We start from the raw sequence: 16,297 nt of genomic DNA, 5'->3' as shown, positions 1-16,297 counted from the left end.
GGAAGTTTCACCATGTTGCTTACACTATTAAAATCCACAAGTGCGTATTGGTCCACACCTACTAATGACAATTCAGTCACCAGATGGGTCAAAGTAAAACAAAGAATGCCGAGGCATTCATGTATAGAAAGTTAGCTGGATGTTTAGAACAACAAGTCCTGGGGGGTGAGAAGAAAAGGATCCACTAAACAAGGACATGACAGTTTGAGGCCAAGCATAACATGTAAACTTTTATTTCATCATGTAACTCAAACAAGCATCTCAGAACACTTGATCAGAGTAGGGAGAGAACCATTAGAAGAAAAAGCATTCAAAATCACAACCCATCAGTACAAAAAAAAACGAATCCACATATCTCAATGATGATCCAACAAATTGTGCACAACTGATCACGTCGAATGAAAAATATCTTCTAAAAAAGGGGTTTAACACTTTAAAAGCATAATTAAATAAATGCAAACGGGGACAGAAGTATTTTAGCACAGCTAATGACCTTGCCATCACTGGCAACATCATAGAAACCAGTCACTCACTGGGGGCGGTCTCAATAGTCTATAGTGGCGTATTCTCCCTGCACTGACAACACAACTGGACCGGTGACATATACATCACAGAGATCCTCCATATTGCCTTCACCGATCCTGTGTTGTCAGATACAAGAGGGGGAAGCCACTACAGAGACACCCTGTGTGACATTTACCCAGAGCCACCCCGAGACAGTCGGTCATACGTGTAACATGAGCCATAGGTATAACACTGTACCACAGACATTAGTAGTGTTCTGTCCTGTAGTTCAAAAAAAAGTGATAAACATTGTTTTTAGTTCAGACTAAGCCATGGTCCAAATAGAACCCTAGCCACTACTCTTACACACTACTCAGATCTGATAAGCAAATCAGAATAGGACAGGTATGAGCAATATGGTAGCAGCTCCATCTTTCCCTCTGATAGGGTGGAGTTCTCTTAAATGATTTTGGCACTACAGAGTTGCCCCGGGAGGGGGGGGGGGGGGGGGGTCTCTGTCTAGTGGACAGGAAACTGGCGCATCTGCAGCCTCCTCTCTCATCACATCCTGTTACCGTTACAAAGGGATGCCAGCCACCATCTCGGACTCAATGCCACAGTGGTCCTCACCTCGCACGATCTTGAAGAAACCTGAGTCACAGGAGGGAAACACATTAGACACCAGAAAAACCTCTTATCAACAATAGGTGAGGTCTTATTTGACCAGAGTTAACAGATAGTGGCTCACCATTCTCTCCCCAGTCAGTGTTCCAGGAGTTAGCAGCCAGCCAGTAAGGAATTCCCCCCTCCTCTCCCCAGCCCAGGACCTTAATGGCATGGCCTCCTACTGCACTGCCAGACACATGCCGGTAAACACCTATAGAGAGATAAGTTTTAGGGTGTGAGAAATAGGAACATGTTTGATAGAGTGGAAAGTGAGTGGGTAAATGAGAGAGAAAGAGTGGAAAATGAGTGCATGACCTCACCAGACTTGTAGAGCAGGAAGTCTTCATAGACAGTGAAAGCACCCTCTACAGGCCCATTCTTGTAAAGCTCCTTCATTATCTCCTTCTCGTCAGAGGGCACACTGTACGAACGCTTACCTAGAGGACAGGCGAGAGGGCATGTGCATCTCCATGGGCCAGAGCCTTGCTTGAATACACTAACTGTACAGATTAAAATCATTCATTTTCAAAGTAATACATAATGCATGCGTCTTACCAAAGTGTTTGTCCTGCTTGTAGCCAGGTGTGTATCCGGGCTCACACTGGTTGGTACATTGTGGGGTGTCACCCTCCTCTCCTTTACAGGGGGGTCGTGTGCCATTGACATGGTGCTCACAGGGAGGGATGGAGTAGGGCCTGCAACCTGAGAGGAGACCAGACAGAGAGAGTAAGTGTGTTTCACATGATGCTCAGAGAAGATGGAGTAGGGATGACTGAAAACAGTGAGAAAGTGTGCACCCTACTCACCGATGTGAGAGTCATAGAGTCCTCCAGAGACCAGCCCCTCTTTAGTCCAGAAGTCCCACGCAGCAGAGGGGTAACCACCATTACATCTAAGAACACACCGTTAGCAATGCAAGCGCACAAATCCCACCAACCCCAGGGCACACAGCAGGTGAACGAGACACATGCACATACCCCATGCCACAACTTTCACAACAGCTGAGCAGGTCTTCAGAGGAGATCTCCACGCTGACTTTGGCGTTGCTATGGATACACACGCGGTCTGAGATGGCCTCCGCAGCACCAAACGCCTTCAGAGGAACAAGCGCGTCAAACACGCACTCAACTTCACGGATCAGTCAGAGGAATATCCGTGTGTGTTCTTACCCAGCAGCTGCCACAGGAGCCCTGGTCCCTGACCTCCTTCAGAGTGGGGCAGTTGGGCCACTGCAGTCTGGGGTCAAAGTTCTTAGGCAGCTCCATGTCCTCTGTATACTGCACCCTACAAAGGAGAGAACAAGATGGTCATTAACCCTACCTTACCCTCTAGAGAGACAGCCATGGAGAAAGAACAGGAGAGGACCAAGGCTGAATATGTGTACTGTTGGCGGAGTCAACCTGAAGTTGATCCATTTTCACTTCCTTGTAGTCTCGATTCAGCACAAACACACTAGCTAGTACATTCCCTCAATACAACCCACACACCGCTGACACTCACATGGTGGAGAGTTTGGGTCCTTTGAGCAGGGTGCCACACAGCCTCTTGACATAGCTGTAGTCCACATTATGAAAGTTGTGGCCAGCCTTCCATGTAGTGTTGGCCTTGTTGATGAAGTTAACCATCTCGTGGGAGAGCGGCGGCAGGTGGGGCCGGGCCCAGCTGATTGACAGCCCAGACCCCAGCACCAGGAACAACGCACACCACATCACTTCCTGTAAGGACATAAAGGCATCATGGGAACTGGAGTTCAAACACTAAAGAGTAAGGCAATGTAGTTTGACATTTGCGTGCCCAGATCAAGTCAACCCCGTATCTAGACACCCACATGTGGAAATTAGACATAACTAAAATGTTGACTGTGGCACATTTACAGAGACGTCGACTGACGATGGGAATTGTCCCACCAACTGTTGAAAGAGACTAGTCTCTCCACTCCATGTGATCCTTGTAAAAGGGAAGGCTAGGCCCAAATCAACACAAGTTTGGTGCGTAATCGCCTAGTTAATAACAAAGATAATACCACATGTAGACCTACCACCTGCAGACTGGCGTCAGGTAGTCACAAGTGTTGTGACACGAGCATGCAGTCACTTGAGCTGAACTAAAGCAGCAAGGCCACAAAACAGACCACTCAGGACAATCAGATCAAGAGGACAGAAAGAGATCTTCCGTTTAACTGGAGGGAAAAAATAAACTTGGTTCAGGCCCACAGATCAATACCAGGGCAGAGAGGGTGTGTGCAAGGTTCAGATACTGCAGTCATTCTTGGTAAGGAGGGGGGGGCTGTGCAATACTGAAGTCACATGGCAGGCATGAGTCAGCAGCAAAATCATGTAAAAAAAGGGTAAGCAATTCAACAGGAAATTCCCCTCAACAACATGACTGCCTATGTCTCCTCTCAACATAGACAAGGTTCAGCCAGGCTGGCAGCCAAGTACTACTTCTCTAAAGATGGTTGCCTCTACTCAATAGGCAGGGCCAGTAGAGAAGTTCCCTAAAGCACAGGACTACTGGTCATATGGTAGAGGAATATATGAATCACCAAGACATTTCCGATTTCATTTTTTTACTTGATGAAAGTTAAGGGTATTGCTACATGCCTATAAGACATTGTTTTTCCATCCTGTCTGAGACTGGTGCAACAAGCTATCCCACTGGCAATTGATAAAGCAGCACCATGTCTCCCATCAGTAGGTCAAGCATAGACTAACTCCAACCACGTCTAAACTAGTCTCGAAAGGAGATAAACAGGGCAACGTTTAAGGGGAAGATACCTGAACTTCTGTCAGGAGGCATTCATGAAGGGTGGAACGTTCTAACAGGAATCCGTTCCAATAACTTCGTCATGTACAAGGACGCCAACAAACAAGGCATACAACGTAGCATGATCAATTCACCTAGCTAACTAGCTGCCGAATAGGCATCAACCCACCACGTAGTTTATTCTTAAAATGTTTTTCCATTGGCTACCAGAGTGAGGACATCTTATTCTGCCGCTATACAACTTTATATGCGTTGTTTGTTATCAACCTTGTTATTGAAGTTTTTTTGGAACAGATTCCTGTTGGAACGTACCACAAATTGCACCCACCCATTCATAAACCCACAGAGGAAATGGAAAGAGTATTTCTCAGCAGTGGCTTATTGTTCTGCTTTGACGTGAATCACTAGCCTCATCACATGGAAAATTAACTGACAAACGTTGTTTGGTCGGTCTGCAGCACCCGCATATAACGGTCTGGATAGAACCTGTATGTACAGGATTTCGCTCTGGCTAAACACCAACACTCACGACTGAGCTAGCTACTCAATCAAATAACCATCAAGACATTAAGTTAGTTGAATTAGGTATTTGGCTAGTAGACTTGGACAAATGCCTGTACACAGGGTGACCAGGACAGGAGTGAAGAACACCGCGTATGAAGTGAGGGTGGCCCAGGTATTTTAGATCACCTGACTTCACGACACCACAAGAGTAACTTTGAGATCCAATTACTATGTTAGTGTCTGGCTTTCAATTTCTTATCCAGGGCTATCCGACTTGTTTACAATGAAACCAGGATTTCCATGACATACCAGTCCAGACATGTTGCTTACATAAGGTAGGGAACTTATCCGAGCCCTTTCAGAAAATGCCTTTGAGATAAGGTCTAGAGTTATCTAGCCATTGCACAATTCATAGCACGCACACGCGTAAGTCGAAGACAAGTTGTGAGACAAGAATAGCATCAGGTTGCTATCAACTAATTTTAGATCTGGCACTTTGAAAGTAACGTAATCGGCTGACAAACACACCGCCCAAAACAACACCGCCGCGTTTTAAAACTGCATAACGGTAGTCATTCTAAGTAACATTAATATCGATCTGTGTGTCACAACAAAACGTATATCAGGAAATAAATACTAACTAGCTAACGTTATCTATCCATTGTCGTCTTATCCAAGAGGACAACCTCGCTAGCTTGCGAATTAACGTTAGCGTAGCTACATTTCGCTATTGTTGCCTACAGTAGTTAACGTAAACTACGTAACGCTGTTGCCAGTTCCCACATTTAACGTTCCTCAAGTGGTGAAATCAGATACATTACCTGTTGTCTGCTTGTCAGGTGTACCGAAGAACAATTACACTACACATGCACCTTTCTCAAAGTGCTTTCGCATTCCGGAGCCCGGCGTTTAAATCCGGTCAATCACGTGATTTGTCATGAGCCTCTCGCGTTCACGGTCCTCGTGATTCTGGCTGATGCACGTTAGATTTGGTAACGAGTGAATTGACACAGTAGGCCGGTGATGTAACTACTGTAGGCCTATTTATTTATAACAACTATGATGAGTAGGGGGTATATTCAGGTGAGATGAAATGGGCTCCATTTCAGACAGAAATTATCGCTACATGCCAGACTGTTCTAGCCCAATAATGTTTGTACCATGTTTTGTGGTGCTACCATGTTGGCTGTTACATGGCTACCATACTATGTTGTTGTTTTAGGTCTCTCTTTATGTCGTGATGTGTGTTTTGGCCTATATTTTTATTTCATTTATTTTTATTCTCAGTCCCCGTCCCTGCAAGAGGCATTTTGGTAGGCCGTCCCCACAGGAGGCCTTTTTCTTTTTGGTAGGCTGTCATTGTAAATAAGAATTTGTTCTTAACTGACTTGCCTAGTTAAATAAAGGGTAAATAAAATAAATACACTGTCCTCCTGAACAGGCCCCTCGATGCAGGTAAAGCAGAAACGTAGGCCTATAGGATTTGCATTCACTAACACACATCAGGATACGTTTAAAGGATCATCTACACAAGACTGCGTTTCAAGAACAACTTGTGACTGCAAAACAAGCAAAGTCATCATATAAAATAAAGCATCAGAGGGCAAAAGACGTAAACCACAGCGAAGCTATTGTGTAACTAATGAATGATCAGTCTTCTTTCTGTTCCTCTGTTAGTTTAACTCAGCTGACAAACAACGTGTTAGATAATCATGAAGAAACAGAATTAAGAAGGTGTGACAGATTGGGCTTGAACCCTGGTCGTCTGCATGACTAGATAAACAATAGAAACACAGCATCCTTCCATCGTGGTAACGCTAGTGTTTATTCAGGTGTACTTTACACAATTACTAATAACCATTATATTATTTGAATAATGACATTACGATGAAGCAATCAGATGCATCACATTCACCTGGTATAACAATAATCACCAAAACGACAACAACAAGATCTTGTTAATACATTGTCAAGTACAGATATAAAACTTTACCTAGTCAAAACACAGTGAATCACACTACTGTACACATTTCATACAGTAAATGTGGGCAACAACAAAAAAAAGAAAGATGTATACAATGCAAGAAACTGGAAATTGAAGTGCACCATTCCATTCATTGTGATGAGCATATACAGATAAGGCAATGAGACTGACAGCCATTGCAGCTGATGCTGTGATTTCTACAAGGCAAGCAAGCGCTGATTATTTCATTATCATGCCAGGCATTGAGATAGCGTTCTAAAGCGTGTTTGTGCACCAAGATACATTTAAAAGTCCATACTGATATTAGTAGGCTATATTAGCTAGTATATTAACTTTGCATAGACATACATTCTAAAAGCTGGTTAATGCAATGTGTGTGTAAGTGATTTCTCTTTTCACATCTATCATTAGATACAGTACACTGTCTTTGTCAGGCTGTATAAAAATAAGGACGAGCATGCAGCAGTACCATTTTCCTCAGCTCTAGGTAGCTCACACATTCCCTTTATATCAACAGAGATAAAACAATAGTTCTGAACTGATCTCGCCCCGAGCTGGGTACAAAGTTAGTTCTGAATTCACTATAAACACAATCAAACAAAATAAAAAACAGTAAAAAACAATGTAAAAAACACAACATTCTGATAACACTGACCTCCAAACATCCATGGCAGCACATGACGTATAACCTCTAGATAGGCCTAGCTCTATTTCTCTCCCTAGCCCCTTCTAGGAACAAAAGGCCCCCTTAGGGACTAAGGTAAGGGATAGGGATAGGAATAGGACCAGGCTGTAGAGGATCCGGAAGCTCATCAATACTACTAGCAGCTTGTTTCAGGCACTTCCACACTGATAGATACAGTCTGCTTTGATGCCACTTGAATAGATACCATTAGTTGGATCTTTCTCCTGTCTCATAGAAGTAGAAATGATTTCTCCCTACAATGGTTCACAAAGATCTTATATCTTCCCCATTTGAGGTAAATTCGAGACTTAGAAATAGCACCTATACTGACCGAAATGAATTGAACACGGAACACATTTGAATCATTTTGTATATATTTAAATACTAGTACCTATCAGACTTAAAGGTCTGCTTGACATGTCGGGACTAGCTGTAAACAAATTGTAAATAGCAGTAAGAATATCAGTTAAAATTTCACATAATGAAAGTATTTACGTACATGACCTATTATTGTTAGGTTACCTTTAGATTAAATATCACATTTGAATACTATAATAATGCATGTATATACAGTAGCCTATAATAGTACAGTAAAACCTAACAAGTGATCAGAGTGTCTCCATTGACTAACTATTAGCACCCCTTCAATTATCCCAACCATATCATAATACCTCATAAAAGTGCAAACTGCCTGAAAGAAAGAAACAAAGACAAACATATACACTCTCTTCTCTGTCAAACCTTAATAACCCACAACTTAAGCTATTATGGCCTAATGATGAATCATAACGCTTTATGATGGCACTAATTCAATCCATAGCATAAAGTAAACCACACTGAGGGTTCACTCACAATTTTTATGCCATAGAAATATCATCTAGTTTTAGATTCTAGTTTTAGATTCTATTTCTATGGTATATGCTCTAGCAGAGGCGTTAACCATGTTAAATCTGACACACCAAACACGCTATTACTCTCACGGACGTTATCATTCAATGTCAACATGAAACCGCATCTGTTATTAAAATAATACTGCATGGACATTCTGAGTATACTCACAGTGCAGTTGTCTTTATCTGTGATTGATTGAATTGGGGCCTAAGAGCAAAGGACATCCCTCTGTTCCTTCACTAAAGACTACTTCCAGTGCAGTTTCTATGTTAGTGTGTCTGTGTGTGATAGATACATGTGGATTCACAACCTCACACTGGCTAATTAAAATGGACACTCAAGACAAGCTATTGTTATTTAGTGTGAAACACGTCTGGCTAACCTGGGGGCCGAGCTGGTTCTAATTTAGTCAACAAGCCCTTGGCTAGTAATAGACCAGTTGTCTGGCATGACAACGATGTTGTAATAGCACTGTTGAATACAGAACCAGCCTTACACTCAGGCTAACGTCATATATCTTGTAACATACTCTCTATATTTTGTGTTCTATATCATCTCTAGACCTGGGTCAAATACAATAATGTTAAATACTTTAGGCACACTTGATTTAGCTTGGAATAGAATGGAACAGTGGTACAATGGAACCAATTAAATAGTCCCGAAAGTGTAAATCTCACCCACCAAGCAGCACACCGGTCAAGCTAAATCAAATACACCTCAATAAGTATTTGACAGTATTTTACATGTATTTCACCAGGTCTGACCATCTCACTCCACCCATTGTCCCCCTTTAGATCAATTTTTCTCTATGGTCTACAAACTGGACCAGTTGTTTTCTAGCATGCATGGTGGTGGTGGCGGTGGTAGAGGGGCTAGGACCTGGTTCCTCTGGAACAGCACGAGGCTCCTGTCTGGGAGTGGAGGTAAAGAGGGGCTCCCTGATGCGGTAGGGGCTCCGGTAGGTGGAGATGGGCGACAGCTCAGAGCCCCAGCCCAGGTAACTGCCACTGGGTGGGGAGACTGCATCAGTGCTGAAGTACAAGGCGGTGCCAGACTCCGTGGGGTTAAAGTTCCGCTGGGGGCTTCCCATTCCCAACAGCAGGGACGGTGATCTCTCTGGAGACGAATCACGTCTGACATCCAGTGACCCTGCAGAAGATGACCCTTCGGTGTTCGAGGTGACCACGTTGCTGTCGATGTGGCGGTAGTCTGGGTACTTGGGAGAAGAGGGTGTGGGGGAGCAGTAGGTTGCGCTCTGGAAGTCTTCGTCATCTCGTTCTTCAGAGGGAGGGGGGCTGGAGTGAGGGGGGCTGGAGTCGTCTTGCGGGTTGGAGGGCTCAGAGAGGTGACCTCTGACCTCCTCAACTAGGACCTCCACCAGCGGCGGGTTGACTTCCTGGATGGGAGATGGTGAGGGCAGCACATGTCTCACCTCCCCCTGTCTCACTGCCTGTCTAACCTCACTGATGATGTCTCTGGCTGGGGCTGCCTTTATAACCTAGGTAGAAGAAGGACAGCTATGGTGAATGATATTCTATAATAATAATCATTTGGTTGGTGCTTATATTTGTCCTGTTTTCACATCCAGGAAATAGATAACTTATCAGAGAACATCCAACAGTAGTAGAGAATAGCAAATAAATCCGCACCCTGCTCTGTTTTAAGACAAACAACGCTTCAACCACATGAAAACAGAACATTCAAAAGCAGATACCAGAGTGCGGGTTTATTTGGAAAAGATAGGAGTTCTGAACATCTAAACATGACACAGGAACTTGACAAAAACAACAACCTGTCAAGGGTACACTTCAAGGAGAAGGGGGACAAATGGAATTGGGTGCTCATCTCACCTCCTCCACCTGTCTGACCTGGTCAACCTGGGGAACGATGGGAGAAGATTGTGGAACGATGGGGGGATCTTGTGGAACGTTGAGAGAACGTTGCGGAATGTCTGGGGACCTTGGCAGAGTCTCTTCCTCTAGTCCCAGCAGCCCGACCAATCCCCCTTCACCATAGGCATGGCTTATTCTAGCCACATCACCTGTCTTCATGGCTAGGCGAATCAGCAACCAGTGGTGGTGCTTCCAGCCCTGCCATTGGCTAGGGAGCTCCAGCAGATTCCCGCCACCCACAAGTTGACCGTGGCGATGGCTCTTCTCTTCCAATGAGAGAGAAGAGCCCCGGTCTGCACAAGCTCCGCCCATTCCATGGTGACGTATGCTCTGGAAGATCTCAAAGGACTTAGGGTGGAGGAACCGGTAGTATAGGACTAAGGCTATCACTCCTGTAATAACACAGACCGCCATATGAGTGTGTGAGTATGAGTGTGTGTGTGTGTGTGTGTGTGTGTGTGTGTGTGTGTGCGCGCGCGCGCGCGTCTCACCAATGAGGAAACTACAGAACACGGCGGCTGGGATACCCATGCTATCCCATGATGCAACACTGAAGAAGTCGGAACCTGCCAGCAGAAGAAGAGCGTTCTCGATAAACATGGCCTGCAGGAGAGAGTAGAGAGTTACATATACACACACACACACACACACACACACACACACACACACACACACACACACCAAGTAGAAGCCGGCCATGCGGCATCTGGAGGCTCCGTCTTTGACGTTGAGGAAGAGGAAGATGTGAACAGCTCCCAGAACCAGGTTGAACAGGCGCCAGCGCAATGGCGTTTTAATGATGTCACTCTGCTGCGACACCAACCAGAACGTAGCACCCAACCAGTGAAGACCTGAGACACACAGGAGCAGGACAAACATCACTGAATGTTCACACACACATATATCTATCTACAAACGCACACTAAAAGAGACACACACACACATATGTATATATATATACACACACTCACCAATAACTCCAAGTACCCACTGGCGGAACAGGCGTGTGAAGAGCGTGAGGGTGGCGAGACGTGCTCCCAACATACTGACCTAAACACAATACAATAAGTCTGTTACTATCCCACACACACTCCCACACACACAAACACACACCCAGTCCAGCCAGCCCTCCTACCCTCCAGAGCAGTCTACAGGCGATAGCAGCAGGGGTCATGGGGAGATGTCCAGGTCTGATGAGGGAACAGGCTCTGGCATACAACACTAAGGCCCAGGCCAGGGAGAGCAGGCACACCGCAAAACACACTGACACTGAAGAGAGAGAGAGTAAGAGGTTGGGGAAAGAGAGAGGGAAGGGGGAGAGAGGTGGAGGAAGAGATAATATGAATACTCTGTAGGGTGATTGTATCAAACACACATACAGACACAGACACACACACACAGACAAGTGGTACCTGGTGAAGAGAGTCCTACATCGGTACAGATGAGGACATATGTCTGCAAGACAGTCTGTGGCAGAGTTACCACCAGCGCCTCCAACAGGCGGAGAGCTGAAACATCAGCCTGCTGCATTATCTCACTACACCGATCCACTCCAGTGGATGTCATAGTCTCCCATAACCTTGAACACACACACACACACACACAACACAGAGTTAGAGGGAGTGAGACACTTCAACACAGAGTTCAGCTCACTGTTTTTGTTTAATCGCTGACCTCTCACCTCTGACCCCTAACCCTAAAGAGGTACTACAGTAGCACACAGCAACATTTGCAGTGTTAAATCAACACTTAAATAGTTCATTTTAACACTATCTCTGAGTGTAAAAAGTGCTCTGATTATAGTGTTAATGTAACACTCTGTACTGTAGAAAATGTACACTGCATATATATACTTGCCAGTGTTACTCATATTTAACACTATGGGGTAATTAACACTCACACTTATTTATATTCAATCCTAGTGTTTAACCACTATTAGTGTTAAACAAAAACACTGTTACAGTAAGTCATTTTGGGTGTTGTTTTAACACTGTATGGCAGGGATCATCAACTAGGTTCAGCCGTGGCCCAATTTTTCCTTGAGCGGATGATCAGGGGGCCGGAACATAATTAAAATAATTTGTAGACCGCAAAAATTCCAAACAGATATAATATTTGACTAAAACATAATAATTTCAAACCTTGCTTACATTTTTATACAATCACATATATCTCTCTATTATTTGTGGGAATACTTTAGAACAGATTTCCAAATTAAAATCACTGAGCTGATTTGCTGGTGTTTTTACAATGCTTTATGTCCCCAAAAATAAATATATACAGTACACTATCTTTCAAAAGTTTGGTGTCACTTAGAAATGTCCTTGTTTTTGAAAGAAAAGCACATTTTGTCACATTTGTCCATTAAAATAACATCAAATTGATCAGAACTACAGTGTAGACATTGTTAATGGTGTAAATGACTATTGTTATTTACACCATCCCTGTAGCTCAGTTGGTAGAGCATGGTGTTTGCAACACCAGGGTTGTGGGTTCGATTCCCACAGGGGGCCAGCACAGAGAAAAATGTATGAAATGTATTCATTCACTACTGTAAGTTGCTCTGGATAAGAGCATCTGCTAAATGACTCAAATGTAAAAAAAATATATATGTAGCTGGAAATTGCTGATTTTTTTAATGGAATATCTACATAGGTGTACAGAGGCCCATTATCAGCAACCATCACTCCTGTGTTCCAATGGCACATTGTGTTAGCTAATCCAAGTTTATCATTTTAAAAGGCTAATTGATCATTAGAAAACCCTTTTGCAGTTATGTTAGCACAGGTGAAAACTGCTGTTCTGATTAAAGAAACAATAAAACTGGCCTTCTTTAGACTAGTTGAGTATCTGGAGCATCAGCATTTGTGGGTTCGATTACAGGCTCAAAATGGCCAGAAACAAAGCACTTTCTTCTGAAACTTATCAGTCTATTGTTGTTCTGAGAAATGAAGGCTATTCCATGCGAGAAATTGCCAAGAAACTGAAGATCTCGTACAACGCTGTGTACTACTCCCTTCACAGAACAGTACAAACTGGCTCTAACCAGAATAAAAAGAGGAGTGGGAGGCCCCGGTGCACAACTGAGCAAGAGGACAAGTACATTAGAGTGTCTAGTTTGAGAAACAGACGCCTCACAAGTCCTTAACTGGCAGCTTCCTTAAATAGTACCCGCAAAACACCAGTCTCAACGTCAACAGTGAAGAGGCGACTACGGGATGCTGGCCTTCTAGGCAGAGTTGAAAAGAAAAAGCCATATCTCAGACTGGCCAATAGAAAGAAAAGATTATGATGGGCAAAATAACACAGACACTGGACAGAGGAACCCTGCCTAGAAGGCCAGCATCCTGGAGTCGCCTCTTCACAAAAAGTACTGTTTGTCCATCTTGAAACGACATAGCCAGTATACACTCCCTCAAAATAGTGAGAATTAATCTACGATAACTCAAGAAATCTGTCATATATTTTGACGTTTTTGCAGAGGAAAGCTTAGTTGTGTAATTGTACATCTAACTAGGATGTTTGGTGCAGTATTTCTCATGAAAACGAGTCGTCTATCGATAGAATGACAACAAACACTTTATTAAAGAATCCCTACTGTTGACCAATCACCATCGAATCGGCGTAGACTTCGGCTTCCGATCTTCGGCGTTGATGATAGAAGAATTTGTATGTTTAAGATAATGACTAAAGTATTCTACCCTGAAACCATATAATTGTATGAAATGTGTTAGAGTCATAATCCAATAATGTGTATGACTAGGCCATTGTGTTACTATTTCGCAATATGAACTGGGTATAGTTGAGACATTCAAGGACAACTGAACTGTCGACTTGTGATAACGGTGAAACTAATAACTGGAAAGAGGCCTCCCCACCCTAGGGAGGAGAAAAACTGTTAGAAATGGCTAGGCTTGCAGAAGATAATGAAACATGTTGCAGAAGGGTGATAAACAATGTATGTGAACTTTGGAAAAATACAGCCCACCTAAAGAGAGGTGGAGTTTCTACTGATGTGAGTTCATTTGTGTGTGTGTGTGTGTGCTATAAAAAGATTGTGTTCTCATTTTGAAGACAGAGCGCTCTCTGAAAAAAGTATTGATCTATTGCAGAATCTGAGACTTTGTCTAATTCTTCATTAACCAGAGCCTTACAACCTCTGGGAATTGGTCAAAGCTTGAGTGATAGTTGAGTTCAACCATTGAGATAGCAAAATTCTCGTGACAGTTGCCTCGAGAATTTTTCTTGTGTTCACAAACCCTTGCCGAAGACAAAATGTCATAATATATGCACAAACTGTTTCAGAGGGGAAGGATGCGGACGCCTTAACACAGTGGTGTTAGGAAACTCCAGGTTTACAGGCCACATCAGGCCTGCAAGTCACATTATGCTGGCTTGCAAAGTGATGTGTAATTCCTATTGAAATCCAGAGTTAGGATATCCAACAGTTTTTATTCACCCGCAAACTGCATTCAGAATGGCTGCCAGGGTTAGAAAACTTGATAAAAAAGATGACCTAAAGACGTAAACCATTTAAATCAGTAAACGGGTGCAGTAAATCTAACTAACTGATTGGATTTGTTTTGAAAAATGTATGTTATTTATCTTAGTGTATAAGATGAATCAATGTACATGCAAATACAGATATTAAAAACAATCCTAAAAATTCTACCTACAGTAGAGCATGCTGGGAAATATAATAATGTGTATGGGACTGTTTTACTCTCCACAGTGTAAAACAATAACTCTGTTTATTAACACCAACACTGGGGGCTCTTTTATGCCACTGAGTGTTAATTTCACACTTGCAGCGTGAATTTAACTCCTGAATCAACACTAGAAATGTTACACTGAAAAATCAACACTGCTCAATTTGCTGTACAGTACATTACCTTCTAAAGATGCCCAGGTGCAGGATGTGAGTCCATTTGAGATCTTTGCTGCATATACGTCCATCTGCCTGGTACCACAGCCAACTTAGCAACTGGGGGCCCCATCCAGGGAGGAGAAACAAGGCTGTAAGCCCCGCCCAGTGGCCATAGCAATAGTTATGCCCCACCCACAGGTAGTACACAAAACAGTAGATCACTGTGGAGACACATGCACAGGTAATTGATTAGAGATGACATACAGTACATCTACACACATGTACACTTTTTTTGTAGTCTACTTGCTGATGGTGTTTATGTACAAATGTGAACAGGCAAAATGTAATCAATATGTAATTAACATCGAACTAATGTGTAATTAATATCCTAATTAATATCTGTTCTCACTCGAGACCACAAACGTGTGCTAAGCATTTGAACAAAGGCAGTTTCAGCATAGTATGTGTGTGTGCGACCTCCATCACGACCATAGGCTGAGGCCAGGGTAGGGACTGGGAGATTCTGCGCTGTTTCCTGTCTCTAATTGGCTACAAAATGCACGCTCCTCATGTCTGGGAGAACCATTGAATGAACGATGCAGTGCTCTCTCCCTTCAGATCTGCATTTTCTTTCTCCTCCCCTGCCCTCCCTCTTTCTCCCTCTCCTGTCCCAGTAATATGAACCATCTGCCGGACCAGATGGGCGGTATAGGAGAGAGGGTAGAGTAGGGTCCGTCCAACCCGCTATCCATTCATGGCACCCAGAAAAAGCGCTCGAATATGACAAAAATGCGCCACTTTTCTATTAGCATGACTAAAGCTACAGCTGCAACGTGTTCGCGGCTGTGCTGCTGCATGGTTTCATAATCACCTGGGTAAATATAGAAAAACAACACCAGTGATGCACGCACCTATAAAGATTCGAATGTATCTGCAAATGCAGATTAACATTTTTATACTTTAGGAAATATGAATGAATTAAACCTTTATGCATGCAGCCTTTCGTGGTATAACACTGTACTTATATGATTTGACGTGTAGCCTAGGTGTGGTGAGAGATATAACAGGCCTATCTCCATCACCGGAGGGGTGTGTTTCGGTCGTTCTCGGTAACGGCAGTGCTAAACTTACGCGCAGTCCGCTCAGCCACAATGAGAAATGCAGTAAACGCGAAAACGCAAACTTGGCAGCAGGCCACGCAGGAGCCTCCCCTCTCCCGGGAAGTGGTGTATTGTCTCATCACGGATATGTAGAATCTTTAACTGTTGTGTTGTTATTGTGATGAGTCCCATGCAGCATAATCCGGTCCAAGGTAGGGAGGGTACCCGGCTCTCTGCTCGGATCCGTAGTCCTTCGAAGATGGCTTCTGACGTCATGGCCCGTCATGGCCCATTAAAAAGTCAATCTGCAGATGCTACATCTATTTTGGGACGTATAAATTAATGATATGTACCCATTGATTCTTGAAGAATATACCTTATTAATATCTCATGAGCTTAGTACAACTGTCTTTCCCCATCAGAATCCTAAATATTAGT

General features: G+C 43.5%; 2 protein-coding genes across 3 annotated transcripts; both read right to left on the bottom strand.

The window, feature by feature from the left end:
* Nucleotides 1–210: 210 nt before the first annotated feature.
* On the bottom strand, nucleotides 211–5,399 carry LOC115172214 (cathepsin B). 2 transcript variants are annotated; one of them, XM_029729413.1, is made up of 9 exons: nucleotides 5,262–5,399; nucleotides 2,671–2,885; nucleotides 2,340–2,454; nucleotides 2,148–2,263; nucleotides 1,977–2,062; nucleotides 1,726–1,872; nucleotides 1,491–1,607; nucleotides 1,253–1,381; nucleotides 211–1,155 (listed from the first exon to the last, which is right to left on the bottom strand). In XM_029729413.1, exons 2-9 carry the CDS (start codon nucleotides 2,877–2,879, stop codon nucleotides 1,082–1,084), a joined length of 993 nt encoding a protein of 330 aa, XP_029585273.1. In that variant the 5' UTR covers nucleotides 2,880–2,885; nucleotides 5,262–5,399; the 3' UTR covers nucleotides 211–1,081. The 2 variants fall into 2 exon arrangements, with proteins under 2 accessions (XP_029585273.1, XP_029585274.1); XM_029729414.1 differs by lacking the exon at nucleotides 5,262–5,399 and adding an exon at nucleotides 3,209–3,355.
* Nucleotides 5,400–6,245: 846 nt separating this feature from the next.
* On the bottom strand, nucleotides 6,246–16,109 carry LOC115172213 (XK-related protein 5). The gene is made up of 9 exons (XM_029729412.1): nucleotides 15,891–16,109; nucleotides 14,785–14,980; nucleotides 11,305–11,471; nucleotides 11,028–11,161; nucleotides 10,864–10,942; nucleotides 10,574–10,743; nucleotides 10,384–10,495; nucleotides 9,851–10,284; nucleotides 6,246–9,498 (listed from the first exon to the last, which is right to left on the bottom strand). The coding sequence occupies exons 1-9, from the start codon at nucleotides 15,997–15,999 to the stop codon at nucleotides 8,791–8,793; spliced, it is 2,109 nt and encodes a 702-aa protein (XP_029585272.1). The 5' UTR covers nucleotides 16,000–16,109; the 3' UTR covers nucleotides 6,246–8,790.
* Between the last annotated feature and the right edge of the window lie 188 nt (nucleotides 16,110–16,297).

The sequence above is a fragment of the Salmo trutta genome, chromosome 33 (genome assembly GCF_901001165.1).
Source record: "Salmo trutta chromosome 33, fSalTru1.1, whole genome shotgun sequence".
NCBI lineage: Eukaryota > Metazoa > Chordata > Actinopteri > Salmoniformes > Salmonidae > Salmo > Salmo trutta.
This window is presented reverse-complemented; position numbering and strand designations above follow the sequence as displayed.